General features: G+C 37.1%; 2 protein-coding genes and 1 non-coding gene across 3 annotated transcripts; 2 read left to right on the forward strand and 1 right to left on the reverse strand.

Annotated features, from left to right (window-relative positions):
* The first annotated feature begins 16 nt into the window (after positions 1 to 16).
* On the forward strand, positions 17 to 955 carry LOC141568897 (olfactory receptor-like protein DTMT). Its single transcript, XM_088788986.1, has one exon. It carries the CDS (start codon positions 17 to 19, stop codon positions 953 to 955), a length of 939 nt encoding a protein of 312 aa, XP_088645112.1.
* Positions 956 to 12,314: 11,359 nt separating this feature from the next.
* Positions 12,315 to 13,308, forward strand: LOC109453769 (olfactory receptor-like protein DTMT). The gene has a single exon (XM_019743785.3). It carries the CDS (start codon positions 12,315 to 12,317, stop codon positions 13,257 to 13,259), a length of 945 nt encoding a protein of 314 aa, XP_019599344.3. The 3' UTR covers positions 13,260 to 13,308.
* A 2,252-nt stretch (positions 13,309 to 15,560) lies between these two features.
* On the reverse strand, positions 15,561 to 15,723 carry LOC141569096 (U1 spliceosomal RNA). The gene has a single exon (XR_012492494.2). It is a non-coding gene; the product is annotated as a U1 spliceosomal RNA (small nuclear RNA).
* Between the last annotated feature and the right edge of the window lie 2,656 nt (positions 15,724 to 18,379).

The following is an 18,379-nucleotide window of genomic DNA, read 5'->3' on the forward strand; positions in this document are numbered from 1 at the left end:
GATACTGGAGAGAGATATGGAACAAAGGAATCAGACTGTCATCTCAGAGTTCCTTCTGCTGGGACTGCCCATTGAGTCAGAGCAGAAAAACCTGTTCTACGCCCTGTTCCTGGCCATGTATCTTACCACCGTCCTGGGGAACCTCCTCATCATCCTGCTCATTCACTGGGACTCCCACCTCCACACGCCCATGTATTTCTTCCTCAGCAGTTTGTCCTTCTCTGACCTCTGCTTCTCCTCTGTCACGATGCCCAAGTTACTGCAGAACATGCAGAGCCAAGTCCCGTCCATCCCCTACGCAGGCTGTCTGACCCAAATGTACTTCTTCCTGTTTTTTGGAGACTTGGAGAGCTTCCTCCTAGTGGCCATGGCCTATGACCGCTATGTGGCCATCTGCTTCCCCCTGCACTACACCACCATCATGAGCCCCAAGCTCTGCTTCTCCCTGGTGGCGCTGTCCTGGGTGCTGACCGCATTCCATGCCTTGTTACACACTCTGCTCATGGCCAGGTTGTGTTTTTGTGCAGACAACGTGATCCCCCACTTTTTCTGTGACATATCTGCTCTGCTGAAGTTGTCATGCTCTGACACTCGAGTTAATGAGTTGGTGATATTTACCATCGGAGGGCTCATTATAGTCATCCCATTCTTACTCATCATCACGTCTTATGCACGAATTTTGTTCTCCATCCTCAAGGTTCCTTCCTCTGGGGGTATCCGCAAGGCCTTCTCCACCTGTGGCTCCCACCTCTCTGTGGTGTTACTATTCTATGGGACAGTTATTGCTGTCTATTTATGCCCATCTGCTAACAATTCTACTGTTAAGGAGACTGTCATGTCCATGATGTACACTGTGGTGACGCCCATGCTGAATCCCTTCATCTACAGCCTGAGGAACAGAGACATGAAAGGAGCCCTGGGCAGAGTCTTTTGTGAAAAGATATTTTTTTGTTAATATGTTGGTAACACTTGAGCTTTTCACATACTTTTATTCAGTAGTTGTGTTATGAGTAATATTAGACTATTATCCAGATATTTTTCCTCACCATGGAAACATCAGTTAAGATGACATACTATATAATTGTTCAATATGTAAAAGGGATGAATTGGAACTGCACATTTGAACAAGGGAAAGAAGTCTTTGTGACCTCTGACTTGGCTTTCCTCTATGTGTTCCTCTGGAGATCCTGGAAAAGCATAGTTTAAGGAGAATTATTTAAAATGATTTCCATACCTTACATTCTTTTTTTTTTTTAAAGATTTTATTGGGGAAGGGGAACAGGACTTTATTGGGGAAGAGTGTGCACTTCCAGGCCTTTTTTCCAAGTCAAGTTGTTGTCCTTTCAGTCTTAGTTGTGGAGGGCGCAGCTCAGCTCCAGGTCCAGTTGCTATTTTCTAGTTGCAGGGGGCACAGCCCACCATCCCTTGCAGGAGTCGAGGAATCGAACTGGCAACCTTGTGGTTGAGAGCCCGTGCTCCAACCAGCTGAGCCATCTGGGAGCTCAGCTCAAGGTGCCGTGTTCAATCTTAGTTGCAGGGGGCAGAGCCCACCATCTCTTGTGGGACTCGAGGAATATAACTGGCAACCTTGTGGTTGAGAGCCCACTGGCCCATGTGGGAATCGAACTGGCAGCCTTCGGAGTTAGGAGCATGGAGCTCTAATCGCCTGAACCACCAGGCCGGCCCCATACCTTCCATTCTTAACTAATTCATTACAGCGTATTATTTTTTCAATCAGAACTCTGCTTCGATTGTGGTATCTTTTTTTAAAAAAATGATTCTCTGTACACTTTAGGTCAGTACTAAATAAGATCCACACATTTTAACCTCCCAACCTCTCTGTAAATGCCTCCTACATACCTACAGAAGTTTCACATATTTTATCTGTTAATCATTTCCCCCCTCTGATTTAAATTTGTGTTAACTTTGTGTTTCCTGATGTGCTATAACCTGGAATTCATTTTTTTAATTAAATCTGTTGGGGTGACATTGGTTAATAAAATCATATAATAGGTCTCAAGTGTACAATTCTATAATACATCATCTATATATTGAATTGTGTGTTCACCATCCAAGCACTTTTACTACAAGAGTGCATTTTGTCTTTATCTGAGAATAATGAATACCCAGGGGCACTAACATTTATTTCTCCAGGCATGGGGTAAGAATCTGAAGCAGGTATACAAGTTCAGAGTTGAAAGATGCTTCTCTTTCTTGGTATAATAGTTTGTATTACAGAAAAGAACTTTATAACTATGTTTTTATTCTGGCCTCATGATAATTCTAAGGAAGTATAGAAGATATCACTATTTCACAGACAGAAAAATATGGTGTTCAATTACGTGCCAACTCACACAGTGTGTCAATTGTTGAGTCTATGTAAGATTCCAGACGGTGTGATTGTTTGGGTTTTTCTCACTTTCTTCAACTTCAACAAGAAAGGGAACGGCCATTAGAAAACAAACAAACAAACAAACAAAAGTTTTAGCTCCATTTGTGGCGTGGACTAGGTATCTAGCCTTGGTCCATTTGTATCTTTAGTTGTCCCCTCTTAATGATGGCATCCAAACCCACCACTTTCATCCTTTTGTATATTCTGGTGACCTCCACATCTCTATCTGAAGCCCAGACCTTTCTCCCAAGTTCCCAGCTGTTATTCTCATCTGCCCAGTGGATTTCTCCACTTGAGGGTCTATGAGCAGTTCAATCTCAACATATAGAACATTGAACTCTTATGACCACAAGTCTATTCTTTGTCTTTTATTCTATACCTTGGTTTGTGATGTTATCTTCCACCCTGTTACCCAAGCAGCCACCTCTATATGTACATATATTCACAAAAGTAGATTATAGTTCATATAATCTTGCATTACACATTTTCATTTAATATTGTATTTCCTGAAATATTTTACATTCTCCATGAGATGGTAACACTAGGCGGTATAATGGGTACATTCTGAAATCTCATGGCATAATACAACAGAGATATCAGTGGAAAAATATTTAAATGAAATCACTTTCCTCTATACTAGAAAAATCCAATTAAAAACGAATGAAAAATAGATCGGATTTTCAATAGAATTGAAAATTAGGAGGAAGAACTACAAGAAGAAAACATGAAAACTCTACTGAAATACATAAAAGAATATCATAATAAATTGACATGATACAATGATGCTGGAAAGGGTGCCTCATTTTAAACAGCATTTTGAAGAGTAGTTTTTATATGATAAAATCAATCCATTTAAAATTGTGCACTTTGATGAACTTTGAAACATCAGTATGTTGACAACATCAGTTCTCAAGTACATGCAATGCAATCCAAATCAAATTCTTAATGGAATTTTTTTGTGATGTAAATTTGACATATATACCATATAAAAATAAGAAACTTTCCAGGACAAAAGATAACATAAACAAATTTGAAAGAGAAGTGACAGACTATAGCATGTCTAACAGACACAAAATTAAAATTCAGAATATACAAAACTCCTACAAATGATATAAGAATAAAAAAAAAACAACTGATAGAAAAATGTACAAAGAATATTAATAGAAAAGATGTTCAACTTCAGTGTTAACCAGGAAAAAAACACCAAGCTGAAAAAACAAGAAGTGGTAAATGAATGACTACATAATGGACCAATTAATAAATGATATTCTATGGTAAAGCAAGGATGTGGGAATAAAGCACGGATGTACATTTCAATTATCTTGAAATATAATTTACATTCAAGAAAATGCATCCATTTTAAGTGCACAGTCAATGAGTCTTGACAATTATAGGCATCTAGGTAATCTCAACCCAAATCAATGTCTGGAAAATTCCATCACCTCACTATTCACTGTGACCCCTTGCAATCAATCTCCCATTTCCTACCACTGACCTGATTTCTAACGGCCAGATTTCTATCACTATAGGTTATATTTGCCTGATTTTGAAATTCATATAAATGGAATCATTTAGTTTGTTTTCTTCTGTATCTGGTGTTTTTAGCAAAGCAAAAAGCTAAGTGGATTTAGCTATCAAACTGTATCAGTAGTTCGTTTCTTTTTATTATGAGTAGTATTCCATTGTGCAAATATAGCACATTCGGTTCATTCCTTCACCTTTTGATAGATATTTGAGTTGTATGTAGCTTTCAAAGTTTATGAATTGTTGAAAATATTATCCATTGCCCCACTGACCTACCTGGGTACCTTTGTGTAAAGTCAATAGATGCATGTATGGGTGCATCTATTTCCGCATTCTCTATTCTGTTCCATTGATCTATATGGCTCCTACTTAACCTACCCCTACTCACATGTTCACACCATCTACCTGTATCAAATCAATTTTTCCTAATGTATTCATATAGTTGTAGTGTCTTTTCTAACCTGACCTGATCCTAAAGGGATATTTTTATCCCTTTATTATATGAATGAAATTTTAATTTTTAAATGCTATTTGCTTTAAATTCAATTTTCAATTAAATGATTAAGCATGGTATATACATTCATTATCATATTTTTCTTACTTTATTATTAGTTATGTTACAGAGACTTCTTCCCACCATTATTTTACCATTATGAGTTTTGTGTGTATATGTGTTCTTTATTTTAGTTAATTCCTTTGTTGGGTTATATTTTTCAGTCATTTAAAAAATAAGAATGGTACATGAATGCAATAATTATTGCATTTTCACAAATTAGATTTTCCATTTGTATGTTTGTTTACCTGTAAAGGACAGCTTGGCTAGGTATAGAATTTTGAGGACATCTGTTTTCACACTGCAAACCCATTTTCCAAAACGGCTGTGGAAATCTGAGGTAAGACTGACTACTCCTTCTTCTTTCCACCCCTTATAAAGCCATCTTCTTCCCTATCCCCGAAACTTGTAGTATTATTTTCCAACATGAAGTTTAATAACTTCATCAGTTTTTGTTTTTGTATCAGCTGATTTTTGTTACAATTTTTAAATAACATAGCACATCCCTTTTGATTTATAAATCTGTATCTTTTTCATTTCAAGAGAGTTATCTACTATTATATCTTGGAACATTATTATTGTTCTATTTTTTTCTGTTCTCCACTTTAGTAAGACCAATAATTTTAGTACCAGATATGAAATTTATGCACTAGAATTGATCTACCCAAAATGATAATTTTATTTTTTACAACTTAGAAAAAACCCCAGAAGTTACAATATTGTGGTTCCAAAAATATTCAGTGCCAAAACAAGGTGTGTACTTGATCTCATAGATTGAAACAAATGGAACCTTATGTCATTAAACCTGTGATATTCTAAACAAAAGTTACGAGCTTGATTTCAAATTAGTTTGCCTTTCTTATACTCTATCAAGGGCTCAAATCTTTCCACATTTTATTTGTTTATATTTATATCATATATCACCTCTTTCCCTCCCTCACTGCCTCTCTTCTGCTCTTGTTTATTCTTTCTCTTTCTTCTCCTTCTTTCTGTAAATAGATGAGCCATTTGAGGTAATTTTCAGACATTAAGATGCTTAGCCACTAAATCCAGCCTTCAGAATCTTCTAGAAACAAGAACATTCTCATACATAACTATACCATTATCACAACCATGTAATTTCACATTAATACATATATATTTAATACATAATCTATACATAAATTTCCTCAATGATAAAGACTTGCTTTTTATGACAGATTGTTAACATATAATTCACATACCATATCACTCACCATTTAAATTATAAACTAAATATTTTTTGTATCTTTACAGATTTGCACAACCATCACCATAATCAACTTTAGAACATTTCATTACCCCCAAAGAAATCCCATGCCCATTAATAATCACTACGCATTTCCCCTAACAATCACCAATCTATTTCATGTCTCTATGGATTTGCCAATTTTGACATTTCATATACAGAGAATAAAATAATATTTGGCTTCTGTGACTGGTTTCTATCAACTGGCATAATGTTTTCAAAATTCATCCATCTCGTAGCATGAATCAGTACTTCATTTATTTTTATCACTGAATAATATTCCACGTGTGGATTCACCACAATTTATTCTCCAGTCATCAGTTGATGGCGTTTGCAGTTGGAGCTGTTGTGAGCAGCGCTGCTGTGAGCATTCATGTAGAAGCTCTGGTTTCAGTACCTTAGTGTTTTCAGACATACACCGAGGAGTGGAATTGCTGGGTCATGTGCTAATTCTGTGCTTAACGTTTTGAAGACTCGCCAAAATATATCCTTCACCTTTCCTCCCTCCCAGAGACCCCCATTCTCTGCCCTCCTTCCAGCACCCACATACACCTCAGCCACACTGAACCCCCTTTACTGTGTAAACAGCTCAAGGCTCTCTCACCTCTGGGCTTTGCCATGTACTTTTCTCTCTCTGGACAATTTTCATTCTTTTTTTCCTAGAAGACTCCTTAGATTCTTTAAACTTTATTAAAAAAAATAGATGTCTTCCATGACCTGCTGGATAAGGTTAGCTGTCTTTTGTACGTACCTAACACATCCAGTATTGCCCCTATGCAACACTTATAATACTTGGTAGTAGCCTATTTAGTTGTGTCTCACAGCTACTGTAAGCTGTCTGTGGGCAAGGACCATGTCTACCTCGGCCACAGTCTTTCCCACAGCACATGGCTCAGAGCCTTCACATGGTAGTTTCCCAGTAAATATTTCTTGAAGGAATATATTAATGAAATAATGAAGTATTTTCTGGGTGAGTAAATTAACATGTTACTTGCTATCACGGAGCTTAAACTTCAGCTAAGAAGTGTTCGTTGGTATATATGGGAGTAATCACTGCACAATATGAAACAGTGGCGATCATCTGACGGTATTTGATTATGGTAACTTTGTAGAAGGCCAGATACTGCGTAGGATGGAGAAGGGTGATATTAGAGTGGGCTGCGGTGGTCAGGGAAAGGTTCCTTGAGAGGGTCCTACTTGGCGTGAATCCAGAATTCTGTGTCTGGACATGATTTATTCAGAAATGTGCAGGAGTAAGGCGGGAGGGGGGGGCAAGCACCAGGTTTGTTACTAATGAGTTTCTATGGGACCCAGGGATCCCAGGGGTCAGAGCATTGTAGAAGAGAGGAGTCAGGAGACAATGGCAGGGACTCTGGCTGGAAATGCTCAAGGTGGAAGGAGCAACTAGGAAGCAGGCTCTGCAGCCACATTCAGACAAGCTAGGTGAGTGGGGAGGAAGGTCAGAAGAAGAAGTTACACTAAAATCCCCTTTAACAGATATTAGGATTCCATAATTCTGTAGCACAACTCCTGCAGGATGATTTAGATGTCATCTTCCTCACTGTTTTCCACTCTCAACAGTGATTCCAATCTCTAAATTTACCTGGTAATCACCAGACTTGTTAATGGGAATTAGTAAATTGTATATTTTATACTTTGCAGGTGTCAATCATTCCAAACCTACAATTCTGTGCAGTATGGAAGATTCAGTGATGGTGGAGTGTAATGTTGGAAACATTCAGTATTTGCCAAGGTCGCAGGCCAGTAAACAATGGAGTCTGACTCGCCTGGGCTCCTGAATATTGTGTTTGGGGGCAAGTTAAACAGTGTATAAGAGAGCATCCTGAGAGCCCCTTTCTGAGAAGCCAGTGTTCTTTCCCTTCCATCGAGCTGTCTTAATATTAATAATGCCTTTACCTAGGGATAAATTCAACGCGTAATGTGACAGGAAATCCTCACTATTCTGGTTCCAGTGTATTGTTTCTGGCCAGTAGCTTCTTCCTTCCCACAGGCTCCATACCTTCTGTACCAGCCCCAAGGTGCTGTTCTCATTGGGAGGGGAGGTGATAAGGGTAGGGGTCCTTGGGAAAATATTGCATCCTCATCAGAGAACTTAATCATGATAATAGTAAGTCTTATTAATGCCACACTGTCTCACTGTATAGCAAGTTTTACATGGATTGTTCCATTTTTTTCCCTCCCTTGTCATGATAAATTAGATACTTTCATTTCTATTAAGCTGATATGAGCGTTCATTGTAGGGGAGGTTAAGATCCTCAGCCAAGGTCATGAAGCTGGTACGATGCAGTAACGTAATCCCAGGAGGACTGGCTCCAGGGACCTAGCACTTAAATACTGTGTATGCCACCCTGGGCTCACCCATTCTCAGCTGCTCCCTGGCATCCCCCAGAATGTTTATCTCAGTTCTATTCCCTTCTAAGTCTTACTTCCCTGCCCAAGGTCCGCTGGGTCAATTGTCTTCAAAGGGAAAGGAGACAAGACTGCTACGTGGGTGGAGGTTGTGCTAATCTAGGTGACAAAGAAATAAAAGTGGGAGACCCATATTCCCAGTAGTTCCAGTGTCACAAAGTGGATCCTAAGATTTGGTGGGACAGGGGTTAGTGCCTACAGATGGTGAGAGAACTTCACTGCCTTCAGGAAGTCAGCCCTTCATGTCTTTCTGAGTCTGAGCAGCCCCTGTGGGTCTAAACTGTCCCCAGGCTGGTGGGTGATAAGCAGGTAGGTAGACAAATATGGGATTTGTATGGAGTAGGAATGCCAGGAGCAGAGCAGTGAGCAGGTTGCAGGAGTGGATGGATGTGCGGTGGCAGAGTCCCCACTTGGTTGTGCACACTAGAAAAGGATTCTGGGGGCCATTGGATCAGCTCACTGCTCCCTGGCCTGTACCTTCTTCAGCCTCCGATGATGGACTCACAGGGGCCTCAGCACCTACACAAGTGGAAGAGGAAGCCCTGCGGGAGGATCAGATTAGGGGACGTCACTACTGTGTTTACTGTCATGACCAGACCTTCACCAGAGTTTGGGGTCCCTGTGTATGTGGCCCCACTGGCTTCATTAGAAGCTGCCTCAGGCAAGTCTCCTGTTTACCTAACAAACCAGTCCTGCCTGGGATGATGTCTAGGTTTGGGCTGTGAGCAGCTGCTTCACACCTGGGACTCTTCTCTAGTCTCAGAGTTGACTGTTTCACTCCCTTCCACCCTTCAGTGGCCCCGAGACCCATTTCATTTTCCTGTATTTGGGATTTTTCTAGCTTCTGGGATAAATGGACCATTTATTTCCTAGGTGGGCCTCTTTGTTGTTGTGCTTTGTGCGAGCTGGTTACTCTGAACTTTTCCTCAAACTGATTCCCATTGGCTTAATATGATGCAGAAATTCACAAAACCCTGGCATGCTAATGGCACTGTTTTTCATTTCCCAGCCCTGCTACTTAGTGAACATTTTTTTAACATTTCCTTTTAGTTAGTCATAGAATATATCATGGAGAATTTGTACTTTAGATTAGTACTGTCCAGTTTGGTAGCCATTAGCTACCTCTGGCTGTTGTTTACTTGAATGTGGCCAGTTCAAAAAGACATGTGCTGTATGAGTGAAATAGACTTTGGAATTGGAAGAAAATAGATGCATGATGTATTAATTTTTGAAATCTTGATTGTATTAAAATGAAGATATCTTGGATCTATTGGCTCTGAGAAATGTTATTAAGAGTAATTTTGCCTTTCTTTTTGTGTTTTTAAATGTGTTATTGAAAATTTTAAATTACATATTTGGCTCTCAATTGGGGCTTTCATTTTATTGCTAGTGGATGTTTTAATCAATATACTTCATTTTGATTGCCCCCCAAAATTTTGATTGTTTAAATGCTTTACCAATATGTATAATTTTGACTTTTGATAAGACAGATCATTCTCTGATGTATTTTTCAAAATTCTCAGAAAGATGCCCTAAGTGGGGCCCGAGACACCCCACTTAATGATTGCATTTTTTCTCCAGTAAATTATGTAGCTTTGTGTTGAATTTTAGGTTCTAGAATGCCTTATGTAGAGGCTGGGGATTATTTGTTCCTTGTAAGTTTGAAAACTCTAGAAAGCCTCCTGGCCCAAAGGTTTTAAAAAATTGCAATATAATTTACACATGACACAGAAATGTAAGTGTTCAGCTGACTGAGTTTTTCTTCTGTAAGCACCTGCACAGATCAATATGCAGAGCATTTACATTACCACAGAAATCTCCCTCGTGCCCTCTCCTAGTCAACATCCATGAGGGTCTAAGGTAACCACTATCCTGGTTTCTGTCACCATAGGTTAGATTTTCCAGCTCACAAACTGGATTCTTTTGCTGAACATTCATGTTGAGATTTTAGCCATGTTGTTGTTTGGCTCATTATACTTCGTTATTTTTCATTGCTCTGTAGTGTGTCAGTGAAATGAATATGTCAGAACTTGCTTCTCCGTTTTCCTGATGATGGACGTTTAGGTTGTTTGGTTTCAGCTGTTATGACTGAAGCTACTGTTGGAAATTCTCTTACACATGTTTTTGGGGACATTTGTTTTCATTTATTTTGGATATTTCAGGAGTGAAATTTCTGAATCATAGTGTAAGTGAACGTTAAACTTTAAGAAACTATACACAGTTTGTAAAGTGGTTTTACTATTTTACATTCTTAACAGTGATATATGAGAGTGATAATTGTTATACATCCTGGCTGACGTGATATTGTAAATTTTTTTCATTTTAGCCATTCTAATGTATATGTAGTAGTATCTTCAGATTTTAATTTGCATTTCCCTGTGAATAATGTTAGTTGCATTTTCATAGCTCATTGTTGGCCTAAGGACTTTTACAGGACATTGTTTTCTTTCTGTTTATTTCATATTTTTTGCTCTTCTTTATTATTTATTTTAATAGTCTACTTAGACACGTGATATATTATTGAGCCAATTTCTGCAATTTATCTTTGCTTAGAAAGTGTCTCATTCAGATTTTCAAATATATTTGAGAAATTTTAGGATGATTTAAAATTTGTCTTTGTGACTATCGTTTTTCTTATTCCTAATGTCTTACTGTTATTTATATCTTTTAAAACATCAGATTGGCCGGCAAATTTACTGTACTTTTTATTATTTAATGTAATTTTAAATTATTTAACCCCAGTAAACTTTAATTAAAAAATTCGTTTGTCCAGTTTTGTCTATTTTGTTGATCTTTGGAAACAAAATCGCTGATATTATTTGATCCATTTTACTGCTTTTATATTTTCCAATTTGTTAATGTAGGCTTTTGCTTTATCAGTTGCATAATCCTATTTATTTGAATATTTGCTTCTCTTTTTCAATGCTTTTCAGCTTAACACTGTCATCATTTATTTTCACTTTTTTAAATTTTATTAGCAGAAACTAGGCGTAGATTTTTCTTCTCTCCGACACATCTCTAAGCCAGAGGCATACAGAAGTGTTACACTACTTCCTTCCTCCTTTCAGATCATGCTGATTGACTCCACTCATGAAGGAATTATGGAACTTTCTTATAGAATTCTGGAAGATGGTTGAACTGGATGCATAACCTCAGATACTTTCAGAGTTTTGCTTTATGAAAATATTTATGTTTATATTTCATAGAGGAAAAATAAAATACTGAACTTATGAGTGCCTGATTAAAATATATCTTTCGAAAGTTCTGCAATTCGTATGTGTGTGTACGCATATATATAGGTTCATAATTTAATACAAATTATTCATTTAAAAATTTTAAAAGTCATTAATTAATTTTTTATTGTTAGTTTCAGGTGTACAGAACAACATAGTGATTAGAATTTTTTCTGTTCTTTTTAAATTAATTAATTAATTTGTTTTTTAAATTTATAGGGGTGACAATTGTTAGTAAAATTACATAGATTTCAGGGATCAATTCTGTATTACATCATCTATAAATCCCATTGTGTGTTCATCACCCAGAGTCAGTTCTCCTTCCATCACCATATATTTGATCCCCCCTTACCCTCATCTCCCATCCCCCACCCCCCTTACCCTCTGGTAACCACTAAACTATTGTCCGTGTCTATGAGTTTTTGTTTCCCATTTGTGTGTCTTGTTCTTTTGTTGTTTTTTGGTTTATATACCACATATCAGTGAAATCACATGGTTCTCTGCTTTTTCTATCTGACTTATTTCGCTCAGCATTACACGCTCAAGATCCATCCATGTTGTACACACTCCTACAAGTTTCCTACCCATCTGATGCCACACATAGCTGTTACAATCCATTGACTATATTCCCTATATTTTATTTACATTGTAACTGTGTACCTATTTTTTAAAATTATAGTTGACTTTCAATATTATATTACTTTAGTTTCAGGTATACAGAGCTGTGATTAGGTTTTCTTTACATAATTTATGAAGTGATCCCCAAAAAGCCTAGTACGCATCTGACACTACATTTAAATATTATAACACTATTGACTATATTTCCCATACTGTATTTCACATCGTCATGACTATTTTGTGACTACCAATTTAATACAAATTATGTTTCATTTTAAAAAGGTAAAGAATAGCAACATGAAAATGGGAAACCAAAGCATCGTCTCAGAATTCCTCCTCCTGGGCCTGCCCATTGAACCAGATCAACGAGACCTGTTCTACGCCCTGTTCCTGGCCATGTATCTTACCACCGTCCTGGGGAACCTCCTCATCATCCTGCTCATTCACTGGGACTCCCACCTCCACACGCCCATGTATTTCTTCCTCAGCAATTTGTCCTTCTCTGACCTCTGCTTCTCCTCTGTCACAATGCCCGAGTTACTGCAGAACATGCAGAGCCAAGTCCCATCCATCCCCTACGCAGGCTGTCTGACCCAAATGTACTTGTTCCTGCTTTTTGCAGACCTAGAGAGCTTCCTCCTAGTGGCCATGGCCTATGACCGCTATGTGGCCATCTGCTTCCCCCTGCACTATACCACCATCATGAGCCCCAAGCTCTGCTTTTCCCTGGTGGCGCTGTCCTGGGTGCTGACCACATTCCATGCCTTGTTACACACTCTGCTCATGGCCAGGTTGTGTTTTTGTGCAAACAACGTGATCCCCCACTTTTTCTGTGACATGTCTGCTCTGCTGAAGTTGTCATGCTCTGACACTCGAGTTAATGAGTTGGTGATATATTTCATGGGAGGTCTCATTCTTGTCATCCCATTCCTACTCATCATCACATCTTATGCACGAATTTTGTCCTCCATCCTCAAGGTTCCTTCTTCTGAGGGTATCCGCAAGGCCTTCTCCACCTGTGGCTCCCACCTGTCCGTGGTGTCACTATTTTATGGGACAGTTATTGCTCTCTATTTATGCCCATCAGCTAACAATTCTACTGTTAAGGAGACTGTCATGTCCATGATGTACACTGTGGTGACACCCATGCTGAACCCCTTCATCTACAGCCTGAGGAACAGAGACATGAAGGGAACCCTGGGAAGAGTCTTTTGTAAAAAGATATTTTTTTTGTTAATATGATGGTAAAACTTGAGCTTTGCACATAGTTTATTCTGTAGATGTGTTATGAACAATATTGGAACATTATCTAGATATTCTTCTTCACCATGGAAACATCACTCAAGATGACATACTATATAATTGTTCAATATGTAGACAGGATGAATTGGAACTGCATAGTTGCACAAGGGAAAGAAGCCTTTGTGACCTCTGACTTGGCCTTCCTCTGTCTTCCCCTGGAAAAGCATAGTTTAAGAAGTACTATTTAAATGATTTCCATACCTTACATTCTTAACTAATTCATTACAGGATATTATTTTTTCAATCAGAACTCTGCTTTGATTGTGGTATCTTTTTTTAAAAAAAAGATTCTCTGTAGTCTTAGGTCAGTAATAAATAAGATCCACACATTTCAACATCCCAGCCTCTCTCTAAATGCCTCCTACGTATGTACAGAAGTTTCACATATTTTATCTGTTAATCACTTTCCCCCTCTGATTTAAATTAGTGTTAACTTTGTATTTCCTGATGGGCTATGACCTGGAATTCATTTTTTTCCATATTAAGTTTATTTGGGTCACTTTGGTTAATACAATCACATAATAGGTACAAGTATACAATTCTACAATACATTGTCTGTATATTGCATTGTGTGTTCACCACCCAAACTCTCTTACTACAAGATGGTATTTTGTCTTTATATGAGTATAATGAATATGCAGGGCCCTAAAATTTATTTCTCCAGCAATTGGTAAAGAAGCTAGAAGGTGGTATACAATTTCAGAGTTGAAGGATGCTTCTCTTTCTTGCTATAATAGTTTGGATGGCAGAAAAGAACTTTATAACTATGTTTTTATTCTGGCCTCATGATAATTCTAAGGAAGTATAGAAGATATCATCACTATTTCACAGACTGGAAAATATGGTGTTCAATTACTTGCCAAGTCACACAGTGTGTCAATTGTTGAGTCTCTGTAAGATTCCAGACAGTGTGATTTTACGGGTTTTTCTGACTTTCTTCAACTTCAACAAGAAAGGGAACAGCCATTAGAAAACAAACAAAGAAACAAACAAACAAAACTTTTAGCTCCATTTGTGGCGTGGACTAGGTATCCAGCCTTGGTCCATTTGTATCCTTAGTTGTCTCCTCTAAATGATGGCATCCAAACCCACCACTGATCTCCACATCTCTATATGAAGCCCAGACCTTTCTCCCGAGTTCCCAGCTGTTATTCTCATCTGCCCAGTGGATTTCTCCACTTGAGGGTCTCTGAGCAGTTCAATCTCAACATACAGAACATTGAACTCTTATGACCGCAAGTCTGTTCTTTGACTTTTACTCTATACCTTGGTTTGTGATGTTGTCTTCCACCCTGTTACCCAAGCAGCCACCTCTATATGTACATATATTCACAAAAGTAGATTATAGTTCACATAATCTTGCGTTTCACATTTTCATTTAATATTGTATTTCCTGAAATATTTTATATTCTCCATAAGATGGTAACACTAGGTTGTATAATGGGTACATTCTGAAATCTCATGGCATAATACAACAGAGATATCAGTGGAAAAATAATTAAATGAAATCACTTTCCTCTATACTAGAAAAATCCAATTAAAAGCCAATGAATAATAGATGTGATTTTCAATAGGAATGAAAATTAGGAGGAAGAACTACAAGAAGGAAACATGGAAACTTTACTGAAATGTATAAAAGAATACCACAATAAACTGATGTAATACTATGATGCTGGAAAGTGTGCCTCATTTTAAACAGCATTTTGAAGAGTAATTTTTATATGATAAAAGCAATCCATTTAAAATTGTGCGTTTTGATGAACTTGCAACCTCAGTATTTTAACATCACTTCTCAAGTACATGCAATTCAATCCAAATCAAATTCTCAATGGAATTACTTTGTTATATAAATGTTACATATTTTATTGCATTAAAATAAGAAACTTTTCCAGGACAGAAGATAATGTAAACAAATTTGAAAGAGAAGTGACAAACTAGCATGTTTAACAGACACAAGATTGAAATTCAGAATATGCAAAGAACTGCTGCAAACGGTATCAGAATAAAGCAAACAACTGAATAGAAAAATGTAAAAAGAATATTAACAGAAAATCATAACGAATAAACAACATGAAAAGATGTCGAACTTAAATGTGAACCAGAGGGGGAAAAAACAGCTGAAAAAACAAGAAGTGGTAAATGAATGACTACATAATTGACCTATTAATAATGATAGTCTATGGTAAAGCAAAGATGTGGGAATAAGAGCACTGATGTACATTTCCATTTTCTTTTTTTTTTCAGGGGAGAGCGCGAACACAGTCCCCACTACCACAAATTATGCAGTCGAATTTCCCACATTTGGGGAAATCGCAGGGGTCAGCACATCCAGAGTGCAATGGATAAGCTTCCCCCTGGGAAAACCACCTTCGTGATCATGGTATCTCCCCTGCCAGGTAAGTATACATTTCCATTTTCTTAAAGTATAATTTACATGCAAGAAAATGTACCCATTTTAGGTGCACAGTTCAATGAGTTTTGACAATTATAAGCATCCGTGTAATTTCAAACCCAAAATATACCTGGGAAGTTCCATCACCTCACTATTCACTGTGATACCTTACAATCAGTCTCCCATTTGCTACCACTGATCTGATTTCTATCTACCAGATTTCTGTCACTATAGGTTAGATTTGCATGATTTTGAATTTCATATAAATGGAATCATGTAGTGTTTTCTTCTGTATCTGGTGTCTTTAGCTCAGCAAATATTTTTGTGGATTTAGCTATAGATCTTTGTTATCATTATTTTGTTTCTGTTTATCAATGAGTGATATTCCATTGAGCAAATATAGCACAACTTATTCATTCATTCACCTTTTGATAGAGATTTGAATTGCATCCAGCCTTTGCAGTTTATTGATTATTGAAAATACTATCCTTTCCCCACTGACTCTCCTGGGTACATTGGTGTAAAGTCAATTAACCATGTATGGGTGCATCTATTTCTGCATTCTCTATATGTTTCCTACCTGACCTATTTCTACCCAAATTTCACATCATTCTATCTCTATCAAATCAATTTTTCCTAATGTATTCATATATCCGTTGTGTCTTTTTTTAACCTGACCTGATCCTAAAGGGATATTTCTATCCCCTTTATTATAGCAAAGAAATTTCATTTTTAAAATGTTATTTGCCTAAAATTCAGCTTTCTATTAAATGATTAACCATGGTGTTTGCATTTATTATCATATTTTTCCAACTTTATTCTTAGTTATGTGAAACAGAATTCTTCCCACCATTATTTTCCCAGGATGAATTTTTGCTTTTTAGTTCTTTATTTTAATTAATTCCTTTGTTGAGTTATATCTTCCAGTCATTTTAAAACTAAGATTCATACATGAATACAATATTTATTGAATTTTCACATATTAAATTTTCCATTTGTATGTTTGTTAACCTCTGAAGGACAGCTTGGCTAGGTTTAGAATTTTGTGGACATCTGTTTTCACACTGAAAACCCATTTTCCAAAAAGCTGTGGAAAAATCTGAGGTAAGGCTGACTGCTCCTACTTCTCTCCACCCTTTATTTAGCCATCTTCTCTCCTATCTCTGAGCTTTGTAGTATTATTTATCCAAACATGAAGTTTAATAACTTCATCAGATTTTGATTTTGTATTAGATGACTCTTGTTACAATTTTTAAATTAACACAGTAAGTCCCTTTTGATTTATACATCTGTATCTTTTTCATTTCAAGACATTTTCTACTATTGTATATTGGAACATTATCATTGTTCCATTTTTTTCTGTTCTCTACTTTAGTAAGACCAACAATTTTTGTACCAGATTTGAAATTTATGCACCACAATTTGTCTACACAAATATGATAACTTCAGTTTGTATAAATTAGAGATAAACAGAATTTACAATGTTGTGGTTCCATAAATATTCAGTGCCAAAACAAGGTGTGTACTTGATCTCATAGATTGAAACAAATGGAACCTTATGTCATTAAACCTGTGATATTCAAGACGAAAGTTCCAAGCTTAATTTCAAATTAGTTTGTCTTTCTTATATTCCGTCAAGGTCTCAAATCCTTCCAATTTTATTTGTTTATGTTTATATCATATATCAACCTCTTTTCCATCCTCGCTGCCTCCCTCCCACTCTTTTTTATTCTTTCTCTTTCTTCTCCTTCTCCTTTTTGTAAATGGATGAGCCATTTGAGATAATTTTCAGACATCAAGACACTTAGCCATTAAATCCAGCCTTCAGAATCTTGTAGAAACAAGAATATTCTCATACATAACTATACCATTAACACAATCAAATGATTTCACATTAATACACATACATTTAATATATACTCTATGTGTAAATTTCCCCAATGATAAAGACTTGCTTTTTATGAGAGATTATTAACATATAATTCACATACCATACCACTCACCCATTTAAAGTATAAATTGATTATTTTTGGCATATTTACAGAGTTGCACAACCATCACCATAATCAACTTTAGAACAGTTTCATTACCCTCAAAGAATTCCCATGCCCATTGACAATCACTACTCATTTCCCAATAGCAATCACCAATCTACTTCATGTCTCCATGGATCTGCCAATTTTGATATTTCATATAAATAGAATCATATAATATTAGGCTTCTGTGACTGGCTTCTATCAATGGTGTAATATTTTCAAAATTCATCTATCTTGTAGCATGAATCAGTACTTCATTTATTTTTATTGCTGAATAATATTCCACGTGTGGATTCACATCAATTTATTCTCCAGTCATCAGTTGATGGCCTTTGCAGTTGGGACTGTTGTGAGCAGTGCTGCTGTGAGCATTCATGTAGAAGTTCTGGTTTCAGTACCTTAGTGTTTTCAGACATACACCAAGGAGTGGAATTGCTGGGTCATGTGCTAATTCTATGCTTAACGTTTTGAAGACTCGCCAAAATATATACTTCACCTTTCCTCCTTTCCAGAGACCCCCATCCTCTGCCCTCCTCCCAGCACCCACATACACCTCGGCCACACTGAACCCCCTTTACTGTGTAAACAGCTCAAGGCTCTGTCACCTCTGGGCTTTGCCATGTACTTTTCTC

Source organism: Rhinolophus sinicus, chromosome 12 (genome assembly GCF_057876585.1).
Source record: "Rhinolophus sinicus isolate RSI-liver-muscle chromosome 12, RSI-T2T, whole genome shotgun sequence".
Lineage (NCBI taxonomy): Eukaryota > Metazoa > Chordata > Mammalia > Chiroptera > Rhinolophidae > Rhinolophus > Rhinolophus sinicus.

Bases quoted from the DNA above. Each gene is read 5' to 3' on its own strand.
- LOC141568897 (XM_088788986.1), top strand. From the start codon at position 17: ATGGAACAAAGGAATCAGACTGTCATCTCAGAGTTCCTTCTGCTGGGA.
- LOC109453769 (XM_019743785.3), top strand. From the start codon at position 12,315: ATGAAAATGGGAAACCAAAGCATCGTCTCAGAATTCCTCCTCCTGGGC.